The 22,569-nt window shown below is 42.9% G+C and overlaps 1 protein-coding gene across 4 annotated transcripts; it reads right to left on the bottom strand.

Annotated features, from left to right (window-relative positions):
- Positions 1-278: 278 nt before the first annotated feature.
- tac1 (tachykinin precursor 1) lies at positions 279-16,844 on the bottom strand. 4 transcript variants are annotated; one of them, XM_037092359.1, is made up of 6 exons: positions 16,837-16,844; positions 5,519-5,641; positions 3,778-3,880; positions 3,666-3,689; positions 1,002-1,058; positions 279-871 (listed from the first exon to the last, which is right to left on the bottom strand). In XM_037092359.1, the coding sequence occupies exons 2-6, from the start codon at positions 5,633-5,635 to the stop codon at positions 825-827; spliced, it is 348 nt and encodes a 115-aa protein (XP_036948254.1). In that variant the 5' UTR covers positions 5,636-5,641; positions 16,837-16,844; the 3' UTR covers positions 279-824. The 4 variants fall into 4 exon arrangements, with proteins under 4 accessions (XP_036948254.1, XP_036948253.1, XP_036948251.1 ...); XM_037092358.1 differs by lacking the exon at positions 16,837-16,844 and adding an exon at positions 5,916-6,058; XM_037092356.1 differs by lacking the exon at positions 16,837-16,844 and adding an exon at positions 5,732-6,003.
- Positions 16,845-22,569: the final 5,725 nt, after the last annotated feature.

Raw genomic sequence — 22,569 nt, forward strand, 5'->3', positions numbered from 1 at the left:
TTCAGAGTTTTTTTTTTTTTTTCAATGGGTTTCATTGTATTATTTGTCCACCTGCTCACACATACGTCATCTATCTGACTGTCTTTGTCTTCACTGTCATTGTTTTGTACTAACTGCTGCTAAAGTAAACTCACCTATTGGCACTACAGTGTGTTGTCTTTCGTGAAGTACCTCTGCTGTCCTCCAGAGGGCAGCCCTAACCTCACGTTAACCTGCTCTGAACACCACAAGGTTTCCTCACTTTAATATCACAAGGAATTCAGGCTTTGAAGCTGAAGTTGAACCAAGTAAAGAAAATAATTTTAATATGTGATAAACCACTATGACACACAGGTATTCCGTCATAACACAACCGGTGGAGAACACGACAGCTCTACTAAAGTCATGTGAAAGTCAAAATGAGAACCAGGTCCTGGTGCGTTATTTATAGAACAAATCAGCTGCAATTAAAACAGTTATGAGGCACTAAACAGTGACTTTGGCAGTGCAATCTTCAGCATACCCCGGGGCATAGCCTTGCTTTGATGGTCCACAACATTTAAGTCTTTGTAGCGTGGCAGATGGTGGAGAACACTCACAAGAAACACTTACAGTGATAACGACACCATTTCCCCATTGTCTAGCCCTGATCCACCTTCTGCTGGGACAAATGAGACTGGCACAGGCAGAGCACTGCTACATCACTACAGTGTGGAAACAGAATCAATTTATTCAACTAACAGCTACACACAGTTTGGAGGAAATTAAAACCAGCGTCGGAGACCCCCCCTCCTATAGACGAGGAATGGCTAGGTGAGAAGCGGGCAGGAGGAGGGCTGACTTGTCTAGCGGCGCTTCTCGTACGTCTGTATTGTGCTCCAGTCGTAGGACTCTGCAGAGAGAGAGTGTGAGAGAGAGAGAGAGAGAGAGGGACAGCTTCTTAGTTTTAGCTCACATTTTTGCACTTGTCAGTCCTTTAAGTGCTTTTATAGATAAAGTACTGAGGTGTGTCTTTAACTCACCTGGCTCCTCTTGGCTCCTTTTCCCCATCAGTCCGACAAAAGAGTTGACTTTATGTCCTTCAAAGAAAAAGAAAAAAAAAACAAACTTTTAGTCAACTTTAACCGGTGCTATAACCAGAACTTTAGAAATATGGAGGTTCAAAGGTTCAAATTCCCCTGGCATCCACAGGTGATCGCTCTGAAAATGTGCGATCATCTGAGTTTGATTTTATGGATTGAATTTTCATGTTTATGTCTGTGTCGGTTTTATGATTAGTTGGTTTGGTTTGTCAGCAGGATTACAAAATCCACTGACCAGACTACCACAAAACTTGGATGAGGGACGTGCCACAGCCCAGGATGTAGACGTCATTCCCCTTTAGTACAGATGTCGATAAAGGGATGGATCCAGAAATGTTTCTTTGTTTAACATCATGAGTTCATTTTTAAATTTTTTTTTTTTTTAGCATTTCCTATAATTTCTCAGGGAATGATGCATAGGATTTTATGAGGAAACTTCCTTTAAATATTTAGGTAGCTGGTACGGACAATATAGCACAAACATAGCAGTGGGAGCTCCAGTTTTGTGAAGCTGAACCATGTCCGGTCAGACCCACAGTGGACTGACAGTGGGTCCTGACGGATTTGTTGCGGTGTAAATATGACGGACAGTCGTATCGGAGACCGACTGGGGCTTTTGTCAATCACAGTAATGGACTGTAATGTGATCATAGGAGGAGGAGGGGTGTGTGTGTGTGTGTGTGTGTGTGTGTGTGTGTGTGTGTATTGAATGGACGTGTTATAAAACTGTAGGGAGCCCCGGGGGAATATCATTTACAAACAGCAATATTCCCATTAGACTGATGAGAGTTAGATCATTAGGTGAATCTATATATGATGCCCCTTGTTGCTTGGAGCAGAATCTCAAACACCTACGGCTGACACAACTAAATATTGTCCTGCGCCGTCTCCTCCGTCTTTTCCTCCCTTGACTGATTTGTCTGTTTGTGTAGTGAACGGGCAGAAGGAATCCTCGTTATAAGCAAAAGGGTGAAATGCATCCCCCCCCCCCCTTTTTCCATCCATCACAAGCATAAACAATCCAATTTAACTCTCAGATGTCCTTGGGGCATTGATCCCAGCACTCTCCCTCTCCCTAATGATGAGTGACTTATGGTCATGCCTTCATAAGAGGAATAAATTAGATACATACGTCCTAGTGTTGCATCACTGAGTGGGTGACTAATTTAGACAAAAAAAAAAAAAAAAAACCCTGACAGAGAAAAAGGGAAAATCCCCTCCTCCTCATTCCTTTTTCTCCTCAGCGCTCCTTATCGCTCCCCCCTTTGTCACAAACAGACTTCCGCTTTCGGACCACCTCCCTCACTCACAAATTAATGTGGCCCAGCGTTCAAAAAGGAAAGGCAAAAAAACAGTGAAGAACAAAATCATCTGTAGTCTGTTAATTAAAACCTTGTGTCTGTGTGTGTGTGTGTATGTGTGTGTGTGCGCATTGTGGGGGTGTTAATGGTTGAATTGTAGTGCATTGTTCTATGATAAACCACACTTGCTGGCCCTGGGCTGTATTGTGTGTTCTACCGCTGTTTATATGTTGTTATTGCATAACCTCATTTTACAGCAATAGCAGTAATCCAATTGGATTGTGTAGTTTTAGTAGACTGCGAATGGCAAAGTGTCCTCAGTGGTGTTTTGGATAGTTGGGGACGGTTTTCGGCAGGTTTAATTCAAGCCTAAAACACGGGAGCAGGGGCGTAGCTGCCGCTGAGGACACTGACGTCACGTTCCCCGTGTTTGTTCTGGACAACGTGGGTGTCTGAGCCAGAGGCGCACTCGTCAGACCAGACCAGGCAAACCAGGCAAATATTTCGGGGGCCCCTCATGATCACTCACATTGGTACATTTTGCAGTGTCAACCCGGTTAAAAAAAAAACCTCCCCCAAAAGGACCATACTGCAAGGATCAGTGTATTATGTGTTAACGACCACTGGCCTTATCATATGGGTTATCTACAAAGTGACATTCAAGTAGTTCAGGTCAGGTTTTTAATGTTATTTATGTGGTTTAACATGGTGGTGATGTACGGTGGCTGTAGGGGCCCCCCTGGGAATCTTTGCCTCGGGCCCCAGCGGGCTCTAGAATTGTCCCTGCTTTCAGCAACCTGGGGTAGATAAGAGTCTACAATTTCTCATGTTACTCATTACACTTTTTTTTTTTTTTTAAAGGTTTATTCCACTATTTTTAGGCGATGTTAATTAATAGGCAACATACATTAAAGCTGTTTGGCTTTTTTTTTTTTTTTTGAATATGAAAAATCCAAACCAAACATTTTATTGTTGGCCCTCTCCGTGTCTGGGAGGTGAGGGGGCGGATTTGTGGATTATTTCTAAAATGGTGCAAAAAGTTTCTGCGCTGGAGTTGTTTTCTCGGATCACCGACTACGGAGACAGAACGTCTAGAAACGAGGCGTGTAGACGGACTTGTTGAGACTCACGTAATGAACGATCGCAATCTTCCTTCCAACTGACTTTAACTCAGCTCACCCTGACGGTAATCGACGTGCATCAGCTCGCATTAACGTTGTGGAGGCTTAATGCTGCAGGGGAGGATCCTCTTCCCACTGACTCTGGAGGACAATTAAGTGAGTGAGCGTGATATGATACTTACTTTTGTGGGTGATCTGTGCATTTGCTGTGGGAGGACGGAGAGGACAGCGTTTAAAAGCAGGTCTGCAGAGGGAAAGGAAACGTGCGGACTTTTTCTGAGGACGACCTCTTACCCGTGGAGCGTTTCCCCATCAGGCCGATGAACTGGTGCGGCCGCGGCTTTCTCGTCATCCTCAGGAGGATTTCTCTGAATGGATCATTGGAAAGCCAGCCGTCCTGCGGGTAGGGGAGAGAGAGGGGGGGGGGGAATCTCAATGAATGTTCAAGGAGACAGCAAAGGAGTGTGTGGACCCGTGCTGTGTGTGCCCCTGTCTGTCTGTCATGGCACATTCGCCAAAATGTGTCTTTATAAAGAGGGTGGAAAATGAAGCAACAGCTGTTGCGTGAAAACCTATTTCTTTTACTCCACAGAGTTCATTCAACTCACCCCACTTTTACAGTTGCATGTAATGTGGCATCATTTTTTTTTTCTGCCATATGTATTATTTGAAACCCCCTTTCAACCCCCCGCCATCCATCCATCCATCCATCCATCCATCCATCCATCCATCCATCCATCCATCCATCCGCAGCCCCAACCCTCCCGCACATACACTTGCACGTACGGTAATAATCCATACCGGGCATGAATTTTTGAACTTTCATTAAGCATTCTATTTCAATCGCAGGATATAGCGTCTGCGGTGCGCATTAGTGTGACTGAGATGTGGACCCCGGGGGCCTCTAACGTCTCGCGCACTAAGCCGTGATGATTTATCGTAGGCTCATCTGCGGAATGGCCCCAGCCTCACGGTTTTAGGATGCTGGCACCATTCCACCGGCAATGTCAAACACGGGGACGTGCGTTTCATGTCAATGGAGGCGGTTTGGGCTCCAGTTCCAACTATAGCCTACCGTACACTCAAGAAAAAAAGACAAAAAAAAAGACAAAAAAAAAGGCTTTTATTTCATTTCCTATTGGCGGGCTGCACTGCTCTGAGCCCTGCAACAGCCCCCATCTTCACGTTTTTGGGCGATTCTTGAGGCTCTTTTAGATCTTCTTTTCTCACCTGTTTTCCCATGCAAAATGAGCTGGAACGCCCCAGAATTAAGTGCAACATATTTCATCGATAATAATTAATTCATTACAATGACAATAATTGGTGATTGGATTTTCCGGCATCCTGTGTGTCTGCCCGCTTGCACTCATTTGTGGGGGAAAACAAACAAACAAACAAACAAAAAAACGAGTGGAGCCGCACTCTCACTCTGCAGGGTTCAGTCTGTGGACGTTTCATCCATCCATCCATCCATCCATCCATCCATCCATCCGTCCATCACAGTGACGAGCATGTGTCAGTGGTGTAGCCATTCTTCTAATCAGAGTTTAAAATGGAATTAATCATGTGTCTATTCAAGACCTAACTCTTACAGCGCTTAAATGGAGAGAGCAGGGAGTTTAAAAAACAAAGAAGCAAACAAACAAAAAACAAAAAAGCCATCAGACCAGATCCAGAAAACATCTGGATCAGCTGATTGAGCTGATGCCGTGACATAAACGTCTCATCCTCTATCCACATGTCATCATCATGTCCCCTCTTCATCTACAGAGATATAAGGCATTATTATTAATGTTTAAATAACTTTTAACAATTTGACTTCATCTCTTTCTATCCCACTAACTCATATGAGTTCACTTCCTCTGTCATATGTGGAAAAAAAAACAAAAAAACGTTTGTTTCCAACCACATACGACAGAGGAAGTGAAGCGCAGGTTTGTGTCACAGTGGAAAACAAGTGTTAACTACAATTCTTTTTGTATTAATTGGCATTTAATAAGTAGTACAAATAAAAAAAAAAGAAGAGAAACACTACCTGGATTTGGTTGGCGCTCGTCCAGTAGTCCGCCTCTTCCCTCGGCTCGTTCCCCTCGCAAAAAACTTGGGCGACGGCGAGAAGAGCCATCAGGACGGGCAGGAGCAGAAACTTCATGATGTCCTGATTGGGGAAAAAAAAATCACTTAGCGCTTGATATTATCTCGCGAATATAAACCGCCGAGAACTTTACGCGCACACACACACACGCACTTAAAAAAACCCAACCCAAATGAGTTAAAGGGGGTTTGATTGAGGCACGAGCAAACAGCTGTGGGCGCGCGCACTGCTTTTCTTCCCCTTGCGCTTTCAGCAGTAGTCCATAGCGCGTGCCGTGCCGTGCTGTGCGTGCGTCAAAACACCGTTGCCGTAAAAAAAAAACTCTCCGCGCGCTCACTTTTCCACCTCTGCTCCAGCCGCTTCGCTCTCGTGCGTCCTCCTGACCAGCGAAGGCTCGCGTGCGCTCCTATATAGCGGCCGTAACAGTAGTGGGATTACTCGCGAGCCCCGTCACGAGTACATTAGAATACACAGGCACCCGCCGAAAGCACCTTTTGATAATCACGAACTGTGGACGTTGTGCGTCACGGCTCGTAAAAAAAAACGGCGATGTGATTCAGAAGAGTTCACCGGGACGCCATAAACCCTCCCGTCATAACTCTCACACCGGTCATGTTCGTTCTAAAGCCATGTCGTTAAACTCGTGGAAAGCTGCGAGCTCTGATCCAGGACGCTCCCGTTTAAAGTTCCGAATATGCAGAAAAATAAATACATTTAAATAATAGTGTTAGTAACAATAATAATAAAAACTATATATAAGCAAGAGCAACAAAAACAGAACAAAAATACACGACATTCTACCACAATATGTGTGTAATGAATCATGCTACAGTTGAAAACATGTGGGTTATTGCACACTGTTTGTCTAAATTATTGCATATTGGTGAGAGACAAAGCGCCCGGGGTCCTCCGATTGACTCAGAGTGTCTGACACTCAGAGCGAGGAGCTGAACAGTTTGACGGCCACAGGCAGGAATGATTTCCTGTGGCGCTCTGTGGTGCTGATCTTGGTGGGATCAGTCCAGTGCCGAATGTACCCCTGTGGCCGTTGTACTGACGTCTGTATACTTACCTAGGGGCCAAACACTTGGCCTACCTTATGGTCATTTTGATAGCAAATCAAAAAGCGGCAGTGTGTAATAGTGTGATGTGTCTTTTCAGCCAGGGCCACTTTGGTTCCCTGTCATTAAAGTTTACCGGAAACGCCGCCGTCGATCTCGTCTCTCTCTCTCTTTTTCTTTTAAAAAATCTCAAAAGCAGATAGAATCTGTTCATGAAGCAGAGGGCTTGTATCTACACTCGCCCAACAGTCACGCAAGTTCATGATAAAGCTTTTTTTTTTTCAGTAAATCAATATATAGTTTTGGTTTATTTTATCAACGGGCACATATCATGTATTTGGTGGCACATTAAGGGAGCAGTCTGTTGTTTTGTTGAAGAAAGGATAATGAGCAGAGAAAGATCGTCATCGGTTGATCCTTTTTCTGCCCAGACAAACTAAATAATCAAACTCTCTTTGTTTCCTTGACAGAATAAACTGAATAAGCAGACTTACTTTAAAGGACAACACAATTCACACCGTTTAACTTTGTTTATATGTGGCGGACCGTGCCACCTCTCTAGCTTTGTGTTAGTGTTCTGGGACCTTATTTTCCTCTGAGAACACCATGTTTATTCACTTATGGAACAATTACCTAATTAATATTGTAAATATTGAAATGATCAGATGAATTTATTCTCCAGAACTACATTCGGCTCCTTTAACCCATATGCCTAATGAATAAATAAGTGTATAAGTTACATGTAGCCTATTCCTACAACTATATACAACATATTGTATACAGATCTCTTATATCAAAGCTTGAATGGAGAAGAGAGAAGGGTGTGTGACCTGTGGCTGCCACTGATTTCCATGAGAAAGGCTGTGCTTTAAAGAGTGGGATGCCCAGTCTGAATGGAGGACTGTGCCGTCACACCAAGTTCAGTGTCCACGCACCTCAACAAGTGCTTGATTTGCTCAAGCACCTTTATGCCGTAAACAATAAGCTCATTTTGATTACACATGTGCTAACAAATGCAAATGTTTTCCCCGGGCTGGGAGCGGAGCGCCATGGCAAGCGTTATTCATCTGTCTGATTAATTAAAGAACCAGTTTACATTAACAGGAGTATTTCTGAAGGATGCTCCGCTTTGACCTTGATGTTCTGTATATCTGGTTATTATCATTTCCGAGAATTACAGCATTGACTTCAACATGATAATATTTGTTTTCCTAAATTTCCCATCATGCACGGTTGGGGGGGGAGGGGGAGGGGACACTTAAAGTGAAGAGGACACGCTGAACTTCCCTGTGCAGGTGAGGGGACGGTGGATTGGCTTGCACTAATATTCATCACTGAGCTGCACCAGGGAGGCTCCGCGCCGGTCACAGAGCCACTCCCGACTGGAATTTAATCATCCTCACAACTGTGACAGCTCATCTAATTAACAGACGGAAGGGGGAGGTGAGGAGAGAGAGAGAGAGAGAGCTCGGAGAGAGAGGTGATGAAGCTGTTGGAGCCCATGGGAGGGAGTTGCCACAGAGGAGGAGGGCTGAGAAAGAAGACGTAGGAGGCAGAAAAGATCAGGGCGTCATGGAGGTTGGTGCACAGAGATAAGCAAATACGCAGATTGGGGGTGGTGGGTGGGTGATGTGGACAAATAGGAAACCAGCCTGGAGAGACAAGGGTCATGTTTTGCTGCCAATACCGCTGCATAGGTAACACGATCAGCTGGATTGCGTAGTCGGACACGGTGGACACTCCTCTAACTTTGATAAGGCAACCAGCAGCAAAATGGGACTCTGAGATGTATGAATATATTGGAGCACGAGTTGACTTTCGCGCACAGAATGAATCCAAGACAGATCATTTTTCAGAAGGGACGACTGAGTCAAATCAACACAGTGCCAATGATAAATGCATGAGCAGTCTGAATAAGGAAATTGGTGTAAACAGATGCTGCCAAACATTCAATTATTATTATTATTATTATTTTTTTTCCCAATTGAAATAGGCAAGAAGATGCTGAATAGAAACAGAGTCGTTCAGGAAGCACAGAGATCTTTGCGTTTGTATGTATCAAGACTCATGGAGTTGGTAACATCACAGCACTGTATCATTTTAACGTCAAATAAAATATGAGCACGTTAATTACCAGAAAGTGTAATTATGGTAAAATTAATTACCTCCCTCCGTCCTTTGACAGTGTCTTACATCACATTATATGCAAGGCAAATACTGAAGTTTCACTAAAATCCAGCAAAGAGTTAATCTCTCATGTTTTCAGATTCAAAGTGTAACTCCATGCTTTTCATTCTTTTCAAATGAAAGATGACGCTTTGATATAAATGGGGCTACAACATGTTCGTTTTCTCAGTGGGTATAATACCTCACAACAGGAGCTCCTGCACTTAATTTTCCTGAGCGTCATGGCAGCGGCAGATAGGAGCTGACACACAAGCTCCTTCTTCTGTAGATATGCCAGACCCGCTGTGCCAATATAATACCATTTTGACACCTAAATTAGTGTGTACATGTGAGCTTTTCAAACACAAAAATAGGACCAGTTTGCCTTTGCATGGATTTTGTCTGGTCTTCATTACTCATGCACCAAATAAACACGGAATAGTCTACATCCAGAAGATGTTAATGTTTGTTCTAAAAAGTCTTTTTTTTTCACCAGAGCTGATGATGAAAGTAGCTAAGAAGTGGGACACCTCACCTCTTTCTCATTTCTGTCGAGAGTGGCATATGGTGCCGGTCCCATCGGTGGCTGACAAGCACAGAAGCCACAAACAGCAGTTGCTTTTCGAAATATCTTTTGCTTCGGTCCTTCGCCTAGCCAGCCGCCTTAACTTCAAGTTGCATCAAAACATGGTGGCTAAAAAAAATTAGCATGTCCCCTCTGGTGTTGTGTTTTCATCACAGCTGATTAGAACTGGGGCCAATAAACACCTGTGACTACTACAGAGCTGTTTGACGCAGCAGTGAATGCAGATTGTACTGATTCACGTGTAAGACAAACTCCTGATGTTACTGGGCAACCCGATTGCCAGAGTAAATGTTGGAGAGGTTCATTTCTGCAAAACCACAGAGAAGTTTAAACTTTACATGTCTTGAGGTTTACTTTGTTCTCTTACTTCCAGTGCTGTGCTGATGGTCTGGTAGAGGTTTAGGCACAAAAAGAACTTAGTTAACATGGTTTGGCTGAAAATACCTATTTTGGTCACCACAAACATAGCCAGGTGTCCCAAGGTCTCAAGGCCACAAAGATCTCCTTTAAAAATGCAATGGTCTCCCAGTTACCGGTATTGGAATGCAGACCAACACTGGGTTCGTGGTTTGCCAGCCTTGTCTCCTGCAACCCCACCACCATCCCCGACGACTGGCATCATGGAACATGTCATATCAATGTGTTTTAATATTTGTGTTGTTTGCAGAATGGTTAGCTGCTAGCATTCTATCCTGGCGACTGGGCTGCAGCGGGTGTTTTTCTTCTCTTTTGTCAATTGTGAAAGGGGTATAAGACTTGAAACAAAGCTGCGATGAGTCATTCGATCTAAACAACAAAACAACTTGTTTGTCAGTGCCTCACAAAATGACACAAATGAGTGTTTTCATATGGTAATGGTTGGTTGGTAATCGATAAATACCAATCAGGCACCAGGGCGTTTTATAGTGGATCCTCTGTATGTCGGGGGGTGGGGCCTCCATGGATCAGACCTGCCCCAGCACGTCTTGCAGATGCTCTATCAGATTGGGATCTTGGGAATATGGAGGCCTTGTCAACACCTTGGAGGAGAGTGGTGGGTTGTGTTGTCTTTTCAGTAGAACTCTGGATAAGCTAGCAGATGTTTGATGCCCCAAACTATGTGCTGGGACCCTATTTGTACTGTTGCTGAAGTTTGGTGCTGTTCTGAGCATTATTTGTGGCTATGAGTGGCTTTTTGATGGCGGTTTCTTGATGGAGGCATAGACTTCAGTGGATTGTTATCGTGCGGTATTTCTGAGGTTGCTAAAACTACACAAGTTAGAGATCGGAAAACTTGATCTCTGGATGTGGGGTCTTTGTGTCACGGTGTGTTAGACCATGGATTAAATTTACGCCGGAGTATCCCTTTAACTTGGAACAAAAAGCTGAAAATTAGACTGTGGTTAATGTATATCTTCTGTATGAAAATACATTACATTAACAAGGAGCAGTTAACGTGAGGAGTATACATTTTTGTGTTATGACTTTGTAGTCTTTAGATGATGATACCGCCTGCTATTTTCCAAGATTTTAGAAAGCCCTCCTCTGAGCCACATGAGACATGTATAACTGCTTTTACAGGGTGTTTGCTCATCATGAAAAGATGAGAAAGTCTGATAGTGTGAGGTCTACCTCTTACTTACCTTACCTCTTACTTCTTGCTAATTTGTTTTGCCTCAGACATATCAAATATTCTCTCTGATGCTGTAGAAAAGGTCTGTAAAGACTTCAACACATCAGAAACTCATTTTGACGTATGTATGCAGTTCAAGAGAAGTTGACTGTGTTCTCAAAATAAAGGGCCTGAAATAATCTTTATGTGTGAATAAAGTAGCCCCACTCTTAATTAGAATCTCATGTGTATTCATGCAGGTCAATGTACTGACTGCTTGTTCTAACCACGAGGGTAATGCATTTTCGCTGTTGCTTTCGATCCATTTAAATTTCAGCACCGACGCCACACAGCAGACCCAACGAGGAGGCCAATAACCCTTCTGAAATATATGTGCGTGAGGCTGTGGTTGATCTTTCCAATGAAGTGTTATTAAATTGAGTTGGATTTATTGCTGAAGCCATCATAAAGAGGATCCCTTTGTCCCCACAAGCCCCCAAAACACCCTTTTCCCTTACATTATTGGTTTGCTGAGCACACATTCTCCGTTCCAACGTCATCTCCTGTATTTTACATTCATAACACTGTGTATGTACTTGGTTTGGTGTTTCCCAGTGTAGTGGCCTGCTGGTGGCCACAGCACTTTGAGTAAAACAACGAGGGAATTGGTTTACTCCTGTGGTTCAAACTCTGGCGTCCAGTGGTCACCATGGGCCATTAATAAGCCTCCCCCAAAAGAGTTATTACATTTCCCCTCTATTTAATTTCCTCGATGATTGATTGAATTACATCACGTTACAAGGTACACACATCCACTCTAGATAAGACCTGGTTTAGGACCACAATGTCAGAATGTGTATGGTTTTTTTTTTTTTTTTTTAAAAATCAAATCTGTGCCTCTGCTGGTGGGCCCTGGGGATGGAAACGTCACGTAGGCCTGTAGTATAGTGTAGCAAGACGCTGAGTAGTGGTGACGTTAATCACCCCAACATTTGCTTTTTATTTCTGGTGATTGCATTTACGCTTCAAAAATCATACAAGCGGTGGTCATCTGGTGGATGATAGAACAAAATGTTAAAGTGTCATAGATACGTTGTAAAATGTTATTACCTGTACCCAGGGCCGTCCAGGGCAATGCTAACTCTGGGTTAGCCTACAAATATATTTCATTTTGTCCCTGCAGCACTCTATTGAAGAGCAGCCACAGTTGAAAAAATCAGCAACACATAAGACATTTATAAGCACTTACAGAGAACTTAACAACAGTTTATAGGGTGTTTAAGGCTTAAGTTATGCCTAAATTATAATACATTTATTGAATTCAAGAAACTAACCAATTATGTAATTATTAACCTTCAGTAAGAAGTTTTTGTTGCTTGCTCACAGTTATTAAGTCTTCTAATTAAGAGGTGCTAATTTTAAGTGTGTTTTTATTTACATAAGTTAGCAATCTGCCTGACTTGTTCAAAAGGGTATGGGAATCCAAGCACTTTTCAGTAGACTGTGTTAAAACCACAGGTTCATCTTCAAATAGATTCAAAGATTACGTTTCGTCTGCTATGGCGCTGGTTCAGAAGCTCTGGAACATTTCAAGAAGTTTCCAGTTGTGCTTGAAGAACAGCCTGGGATCAAGTTTGGTTTCTGACCAACACTGGCACTTTTCCTTGTGGCTTAAATTGCTTTGTACGCTGAGAGTTCGGTTGCATGAACAATGCTGTGACCTTCTGATAGAGTTGGTCCCCTGGGCTCCATCTAGATAATGGATGCTCACTTGTGGGCGGCTGGCTGATGTGAGAGGAATTTTGATACCTGTCTGAGGTGAGGAATAAAGAAGCTCCACCATAGATACTGATGGTAAAATTGCTGTGACAAGCAGCAGATGATGCTTGTATTCTTTAAGTCTTTCCCTCCATTAACATTCTATTACAAATAACCATGTTCCCATTGTATGATAAAACAGGTGGGGGTGGTTAAAAGAACATCAAGATAAATATATATGAAATATGAAGCTTATTCCTTCACTCTTTGCACATGTTGTAGACAGACGGAGTGTAGAAAAATTAAGCTCAGAGAGAGTTGAAGTCAAATTAGATTTGCAGTGCATGGATTTAATCAGTCCATCTATTTCCTACCACGTATCTGGGTGTGGGTCACAGTAGAATAAGATTTAGTAAGGTATCTCTCTCTCTCTCGCTACGAGACAAGATAGGATATTCAGTATAATTCCTCCAAAGTGTTCCAGGTGTGACCCGGGGTCTCCCAGTTGAACATATGGGGCAATGGGGGCAATGGGGCATCGGCATGAAGTAATGCAAAGGAGGAGCAATTCTCCAATTAGCTCCACCTAAATGTCTGAAACACTGACATATAAAACCGTGGATGACCCCACTTCCTATCTCGCATTCACTTGCTGCCGCACTGCGATTTGTCGCCAAAGTCTGCACAATGGTTATCTGGTGTTGGAGTTCCACAGCAGCCCAGTTGAGAGCAGGTCTCTGCTGTCAGTCACGGAGTTTCACTACCATTTTATTGCATCAAATAACTAAGCAAAACCAAACTTATCAGACAAATTAAGGCTTGAACATACATTAAAAGAGACTGAAACCACCTTTGGGAAACATCAAGCACCAAGATGGTGCCGCAAGATCGGCAGCCAGTAACAGCAGCTCTCTCTTTTACTTTGTCTTGCAAGTGCTTTAGTGTGTTTATATCATTTCTTTACTTTGTGTTTCTGCTGTTTCAAGTAATGAACCATGGATGGTCAGTTTGTAACACTAGCAGTCTGCACACTGCTATTTATAAGACTTTTAAAAACTTCAGCTGGAGTGCCAAAACTGTTGGTTCTGTGCCAGGCATGACTTCTCTACGTGGAGAAAGCGGAGATCCCACCGGCAAATGCGGAAAAGAGGCTGCGGAGCTGGAGTGAAGCGTCAGGCGATGAAAAGATGGTATAAACCATGTTTACTGTCATCAAGGGAAATGCCAGCTCTCTCCCTGATAAGATGGAAGAACTAATGGCGCTGACCCGGCTGCAGAGGGAGTATTGTGAGTGTCGCCTCATGTGCTTCACGGAGACGTGGCTGAATGGACTTTCTCCAGACTCACTAGTAACCTTGAAAAGCTTTCAGATCATAACGAGTGCAGTAAGAAGAAAGTAGGGGGCGAAGCTATGTTTGTTAAGGAGAGATGGTGCAACCCTGGACACATCAGTGTTAAAGATTAGCACTCCACCAGAGACATTGAGCTACTAGCTGTTAGCGTTCGGCCAGACAATTTTCCGAGGGAGTTTTCACACGTAATCATGACAACTGTTTACATCCCTCCCTCAGCTGATGCTGCTGCAGCCAGAGAGCTTCTCCACTCTGTTGCTTCAGACTCAGCACCCCCAGTCCCTCCTCCTCATCTCTAGGGACTTTAACCATGCACCCCTGTCCTTTACTCTCCCTTCCTTCACCCAGTTTGTGAAATGTCACACAAGGAACAATAATACCTTGGATCTACTGTATGCAAACTTGAAGGAAGCATACGTATCCTCCCCTCTCTCCCTGCTTGGTTGATCAGATCCCTACCCGGTCTATCTGCTACCTGACTGCATACCTGTGGTGAATAAAAATCCGCCACAGAAAAAAAAGTCATTGAAGGTTTGGTAAGAGGAGGCCAGGGAAAGGCTGAGAGACTGCTTTGACACCTCAGACTGGGAAGCACTCTGCAGCCCATATGGGGAGGACGTCAGCATCACAGACTACATACAATTCTTCCTTCCAGGAGGGCACAGTGTTCTCCCAACCACAAACCTTTGTTGAACTCCAGGATCAAAACCCTGCTGGATTAAAAGAAGAAAGTTCTCAGGTCCGGGGACAAAGAGGAACTGAGGAGAGTCCAGAAGGAGCTCAGGTGGGAAATAAGGAAAAAAAAAACAAAACAGCTACAACAGGGAACTGGAGCAGCAGCTGGAGCAGAACGGCAACAGGGAAGTCTGGAGAGGACTGAAGAAAACATCTGGTCATGGAAAAGGTGGAGGGAGAGAGCAAGACAGCAGAGACCGAGACTGGGCGAATACTTTCAATGGAGATGGTGATCAACTTCCAGAGGAAGACAACAGATGACACCAGAGAACATCCAGGGTTTGGACACAGAGATAGTGACGATATGTAGAAATACCTGGGTGCTCACCTTAACAATAAACTGGACTGGACTGACAACATGATCGATCACTGGACTCCATAGGGGTGGCGGGTGAGAAGTGGATGTAAGCCAAGCTGACGTAAATCATGGACAGCACCTCTGTGCACCAGACCCCCTGCGCCAGACTGTGAAAGCAGCAGACTCTTACACCCACTGTGTAAGAAGGAGGTCTACCACAGATCATTTATCCCCACAGCCATCAGACTGGTTAACTCAAGCACCACCTGAACTACATTTGCATTTAGGGCATTTGGCAGACACTTTTGTCCAAGCTTTTGTTGTACGCTGATGGCGGTGGCTGCCGTGCAATTAGCCGACCAGCACATCAGGAGCAGTTTGGGGTTTGACATGCAGACCAGGGGAATCGAAGGGAATATTAGTATGCTAGTTGTCTGAGCTCCTTACCCTGTCTCAATGAGTGAAATCAGCAAATTTCTGCCTCTTGAATCTGCGTTCTTCTTCCACTGAGAACCCTACGCTCATGACTGTAAGTGAGTTTTTGGAACCTAAATCATAAAGTCAATTGAGAATTTTGCCCTCAGGCTCGGCTGCCTCTTCATCACCAGAGTCCAGTTCAACACGCCAATTATCTTATCTTTATTTGCCACTTGATAATGGCAGAGGGGTTTGTGTGTCCCTGTGACCCATCTGTAGGACTTGCATCTCAAGGCAAATTGGTCCTAGATGAGGAGTCAGGATCAAGGTCTTGGTATGCTTCAAATGAAGTAATTTCCCAACAGCACCTGAACACCACTGTGTTCCCAGGGTTTGAGTCCACACTGTTGTCCTCTGCTGTCATATAAACTTTTTAGTATATAACCCAATAGGAGTATGACAAACATAAAGCTAACACCCGCAGAAAACAATTTGTTTTCTTGGTTACTTTACTGCGTAGCCATTGGTGGAAACCCAAAGTATTTAAGTACATTGGTGATATGTTGACTGAAATTGATTTTCGTAAGGATTTGAAAATTGTATACAATAGAAACCAAAATCATGCATGTTTTCAAGCAGAGGCTGTCCAAAAGAGCTCACCCAGTCAAATGATTTAGCCACAATTTAATTGTGTCTCCCGACTATCTGAAAAACACCCACAAGCCATGACTTTTGTTTAAAGTGCGATGAAAAGTGAAGTGGTTGTGCTTGCCCATCAAGTACCCACAAGCCCAAAGAGTGGGGGATACTTCCAGTGTGAGAGGCGTTTGAATAAATCCATGTACATTTGTCATCCGCACTTCACACAGTCAACTTCAGTCAGCCATTGTTTGCCAGTAAATGTCAAGTACATCTATAGAACAGTCGGATGAATGCAGCAGTGGGGGTCTCACATCACGTGGGTCTCACTGTACTGTGAAAAACAATAACTGTTTGCTGTACCGCTCTCAGAAGTGGACACATGCGCGCGCACTTACGCAGACACACACACACAAGTCACACGTACCACAAAGTGCGACTTCATGTTTAAAGGTTGTGAGGACATTTAAATTTCCGAAGATGGTACAAGAATGAGTCATAATGTGACATCTGCAGTGATCCTGTTTGCCACAATAGTTGCATCACTCATCTGCCCTTCCACATGACACACACACACACACACACACACACACACACACACACACACACACACACACACACAGAAAATCCCAACGAAAAAAAAGGAATGAATCACCTTTTGAAACTTGCTTTGGGGGTGAGTGTCATTCAGTTCCACTGAAGGTTCAGTTTAGAGGAATTTTAATCGAGATGGTCCAGATGGGACACGTCAGCGCTCATTTGCAGATCTGATGGTCACTCTGTCATTGCCACTGAGCTCTTACATGAAGCAGTTGTCACCTCCCTGCTCCTGCCGCTCTACTGCTCTTCAAGTGTGCTGACATAAGAGCACAGAGATGTTCCTGGGTTTGTCCCCTTGACTACTGCAACCACAGACAATATCTAATCACCAGTGCCTTAAAACATATTTATCTATCTGTCATCTCCTTTCCTAGGGTTAAATTAAATGAGTAAAAACAATGCTTGGTAAGCAATATATTGATTGGAGTTGTACTGGCCTGGACATTTTATTGTTTCAGTGTTGTGAATTCTCTGCTAAGCATTCTCTGTACCACGGCCTGGACGAACGGCAGTGTTAACAGTTAATAAACAGTGTCCATTGCACAAATATAAGGCGTGTTAAGTACCACATCACTGATTGTGCTTAGAAGCATCTTACCGGTATTTCTGAAATAAATTTATAATAATTGTGGCCAGGGGCGAGGAGCGACAGTGATTAACTTGTGTTTCGATAGGTTCTGGTGCTTTCTGGCTCAGCTAACCAGAGGACACAGTTCCATCTGAGCCTCCGGCTGCTGTTTCAGAACACACCTGGATAATGTGCCTGCATAACCGGGTTACGCACACAGAATTATGCAGCCTAACTGGTTTCACCCGGCATTCTGAATAGTTTTTACCAAATAAAATAAAACAGTGTTCAAGCCCCTCACAATGCAGGGCTGTTGGCTGTACCCTTGTATGGAATAATACACAGGACTGCGCCATGTGCAGGTGAAGGACTGGCTGGATTTGAAAAAGATTTCTATTTGGAGAATAACTTCTGCAAGATGTTATAGTGAAATTATTATTATTATTATTTCTTTCATTTGAACAGGGACAGTGCACAATAAAACATATAATACATGTATATAACAAGGAGAGATGCATTGCACCAGGTTTTAACAAGTTGCTATTTTCCACCCGGAGTCCCTGGGCAGGCAGATGGAACATACAATAAATCAAAAACAGTTACTAAATTCACAGTTGTTCCAAATTTCAATTAAAAAGTTATGAATGCAAACATTCCCACATCATTAAAACAATTTACCCCCCGCCCGCCAACTTTTATTTTCCAGCCTGCAGGCTTCCTTATCTAAAGAATATGATGACACTGTTAAATAATGAACAGTTGTCATAATTAGCTGACTGACAGGGTTCCTGTTACTACTTGGAGAGCCTGCAGTATTGAGGGCTGACAGTTTTCAGAAAGTTCCTTGAGTGCTGTGTTCATGTGTGGCTCCTCACCGGCTTATTCCTTTTGGCGACAAATGTGATTGTCCATGACGTGAGTGGGCGACAATGAGATATCCAGCAACCCTGAAAGTCAAGCATAACGGGACACTCTTTGAAAACACAGCGGATGCTGAAAAGTTTATGCTGACCAAAACATCCCAGTGGATACTGAAACTGAATCAAACTAACCCAGACAGTGGACTGTTTAAGGCTGGAAAGCGCAATCCCTTGCAGGGGGAATATTTTGTTTGGATTTTTATGCAGTTGTCACCAACACCCTGCCCTATTTAGTGTGTGTGTGTGTGTGTGTGTGTGTGTGTGTGTGTGTGTGTGTGGAGTTTCCTATTCTATGCATAGCTTCATCACCTCCCCAAATATTCTTCTTCACAATGGAGTCCAACCACCAAAGACTTTCTCAATCTCCTAGGACACATGCCAATAAATCTTCATGTTCACTCAAAAAATCTCTCCTGATGAAATGTCGTTTTTCAAGCACATTTGGCGGCCTGGCTATACTCAGTATCCTTGATAAATAGCTCAGATGAGGGCTTGAAAATGGTTCTATTTTTTCTTGTTTACTTTTTCGACAGTGATATGTTGTGTTTTTTTTCTCTTGTACTTACTTATTGTAAGTGTAAAAAGTGTTGGGCAAAAGTGTCTCCTTAATGCCCTAATAGTAAATGTAAATGTTTGAATCGGCGCTGCAGCCTGATGGTAGGGTTTTGCGTTACCATCACAACTGGGCTACCTGCGTGATGGTGTGTCTTAAACCAATGACGCTTCCCCGCAGTCATCTCATGGAGTTCATCTCTATCATGTTATAACATGAACAATTTATTGTAATAACGTGGAAAGTTTCATGTTAAAGCAGCACTCCAAAGGAGTTTGGGAAAATAAATGTTAATGAGCAGAGAAATATTCTCATTGGCCATTTTTTTCCTGCTTAATCAAACTAAATAAACAAACTCAATTTGTTTCCATTACTGAATAAACCAAATAAGCAAGCTGACCTTAAAGGACAACAAAATTTATACTGTTTAACTTTGTTAATATGTGGCGGACCCTGCCATCTTTCAAACAGTGTTCTGGGACCTTGTTTTCCTCTGAGAACAGCTTGTTTATTCACTGATGGACATAATAATAATAATAATAATAATAATAATAATAATAATAATAATAATAATAATAATAATAATAATAATAATGTTTTATATTGTTTCAATGCCTAATTCACACAGTTTGATTAAGTTCTGCCCTCATGCTAGGGACACAGCAAGATTTGGCTGTTACTGTGCACCGTGGGTGACATTGTGATCGGTATGTGTACAGTGAGGTGGATTCATAAATGCATGGGGCTGGGGGGGTGATGAGAAATGTTTATGTATATTTTTTGTCTAGTTTTGATTTGATTTGATTCTATTTATTTATTTTGTTCTTTCGCTTTTTTATTTCTTTCTTCTTCTCTCTTCTGACGTTTAAAAATCATCAAGTTCATATACTTATGTATACTCCTTCTGTAAGATATGACGTATCTAATTGTAACAAACTGTAGATGCTTGCTAAACACCATAAGCATCCTGTAAGAGTTTCAGTTAATAAAATAAATCTTAAAAAAAATTTAAAAAAATAAATGGATGGGACTGTACAGAGGAAAGAATCAGTCCTCCTCCCTCTGGACGTAGCGTCATTTCTCATTGGTCAGCTGGAGGCACCATGGATGCGAGCTATCCAGTCCCACTATGGACAGTCCTATCTTTCAACATTGCGTTCACCTTTGATAGTGAACTATAATCATTTTAGATGATGTCAATAACCCTGTTTGACTGCATGATCTGATTAATGGGGAATGTGGTGTGGGTGGGTGAAATGATTAAATCTATTAAGGTAGTTTAATTTGGACCAGTTGGAGTACGTGATGATGACCCTCGACATTTGCTGCTCGCTGTGTGGTTTGATTGCTTCCTTCTTGCCATTGCGATTGTAATTGCGGCATCACACATGATGATCATAGCAGCTTTTTGTGACATTTTGGTGAAATGCAATAAGTCGTGCGTTCTACTGTGCTAAAGCTAATTAGCTGATGATAGACTGCTTTTGTAAAAACAAGGGAGAGGGGACGATATCAATGGTAGTCTCCGAACTCCAGCGATGATAATGCTAATCTAGTGGAGGACATCATGATGTCAAACACAGAGAATAATGATGAAGAGGAAGACACTGATGACAAAAAACAGAAGGTAATGTTAATGGGAGTGGATGGTTGGACTCAGAGGGGGTGTGGAGTGGGGACAGAGGAGCTTCCACGGCCATAGCTGTTATCATTCACAAGTAACATGGTTGTCCAGTGGATCGAAGCCAACAGTCAACGTGAATTGAAGACAATTTGAAAATTTGGATTTGAGTCAAAGGGTTTTTATTAACTCTTGGTTCAATCAGTACCCCTGAGCAAGCTAATGGGAGTTGTGTACTCTAGCCTCCATAGTGAGATGGATTTGAATCTTATCTAGCTGTAGCCAGTGCTGAAGTCATTTTTTAACTGCAAAAAAAAAAAAGAGGTCCAGGTACAGTATTTTGTAAATCCACAGCTAATTATTGTTGTTGCTGTGACACTGGATTGTGATTTGCCCTGCCTGTTGATTAAAACCTTTTCGAATGCATTTCATTTGTTCATTCTAAACACTCAAATCTCAGGATTAACACAACAGTCAGGATTAACATGACATTAACTTTGCTCTTCTGAAGCAGCATTATTTGTGCTGTTTGTTGCATTGACATTCACTATCTTCTGCTCTTAACAATCCAGCCCCTCGAACGATAAACGTATCAAAGTGGGTCATATTTTTAGCCTTGTAATTAGCGGACTCAGTGTTGTACAAATGATCATTACCCAGCAAGTAAACAAATTCATCTTTGCAGGAATGACTCAAAGTCCCCCTTCATCATTTCCCGCCGGTCTAAATGACTGCAGGATTGAGTCAAGTCACTCTGATATTTCTGTGAGCAATGACGAAGAGGACAAAGCCCAGACGTTATCAATTACACTCAGACAGGGAAATACGCAGGAGCTCCCCTGGCACTACTACCACTACAGTGACAGGCACAGTAAGAGGGAGGGTGTGGCCCTCATTCACCGCCCCACTGCCGCAGTATTTAACTCAATTGACAAGAAACCTCCTGCGTCAGAATGTCTGAGTATTTCTGTAATAGTATTGAGCAACCACTTTTGTACTTTAAGTTCTTTATTCATAAAGGGGAGGCAGGGAAAGCTGTTCTGCCTCGTGACGTTTTTGCAGTATTGAACCTCGTCAGTTCAGGACGAGCTACAGGCTGCATACCAAGTGGAATGTGTTCCAGTTTGAGTTATGAGTTCAGTGGTAGCGCTGCTGTTGGCTACAGACCTGTTCAGGACGAAAACGAAGCCTTTCCTCAAATTGTCATATAGGATTTGAATGGGATTTTCTAAATGGAACACCACCGTCTTCCATTCATCCACTTTTTCATTCTGTTAAGTCATCATTGTTAGTGGAGCTGCCCCCTAGCAGTTGTTATGAGGTATGGCAGGTAAAGTATACACTACACCAAGATCAATGACTCATCCTCTCTGCAAAACTATAACAAGCATCGTGCCCAAGGATGTTCATAAAATTAGTTTTCATTTCAAATTTCAAGAACATATTTATTAATGCTAAATATCAGTGACCAAATAAGGAGCTCGGTTAACTGCTTTGTCAGGTGCACTTTGCACAGAAGCACGGGTAGTCTCATTTGTAGAGGAGTTGAATGTGTTCAGAGAGTGTTCAGTTCAGATATCATTCCACTTGTAACTCTTCTTCAGTTTTCTAAAGCGGTTTCACCTCTCATCCAAGAGGCTTCTTCAATTCTAATTAACTGGAGGGGAGTTGCAGGCTTTTAAACCCTGTGTGGGAGTGTCCTTACAGAGTCGTTAAGGACATGTGTGAGCTTTGAGTTTCAGAGTCATTAGGGTGGGTCCTTGATTCAACCTGCCACCATGTGGGTTGCTAGTACCAGGTGAGCTCAGGTGTTAAGGTTTGATAAGGTGTCTGGGGAGAGAACTCAGAACTGCATTGTAGGTGGGTGATAAGTAATCTCTTAGGCCACCTCCTCTGTTCAAAGACGGTCATTCTAGATCGACATAGATGGATTCCTTTAGTCCTCTTTCAAACTGTCTTCTCTGGCCTAACCTGAGGAGTTTGCCGACATGGGAGGGCCAAGACTTGGCCATTAATTTATGGCGAGGTTGTTTTGTCTCCCCAATGTACAAATCTGTGCAGTCCTGGCTACTTTACTCTGTTTACGTCTGGGTGTTTTGTCCTTAGGATGGAAATATTTCTGCCTC

Source organism: Acanthopagrus latus, chromosome 3, assembly GCF_904848185.1.
Source record: "Acanthopagrus latus isolate v.2019 chromosome 3, fAcaLat1.1, whole genome shotgun sequence".
In the NCBI taxonomy this organism is placed as follows: domain Eukaryota; kingdom Metazoa; phylum Chordata; class Actinopteri; order Spariformes; family Sparidae; genus Acanthopagrus; species Acanthopagrus latus.

Excerpts from the sequence above, each read along its gene's own strand:
- tac1 (XM_037092359.1), bottom strand. The coding sequence starts at position 5,635 with ATGAAGTTTCTGCTCCTGCCCGTCCTGATGGCTCTTCTCGCCGTCGCC. Across the intron at positions 3,881-5,518 it reads CGAGCGCCAACCAAATCCAG|GACGGCTGGCTTTCCAATGA; the intron begins GTAGTGTTTCTC and ends CCCTACCCGCAG. Across the intron at positions 872-1,001 it reads AAGGAGCCAAGAGGAGCCAG|AGTCCTACGACTGGAGCACA; the intron begins GTGAGTTAAAGA and ends CTCTCTCTGCAG.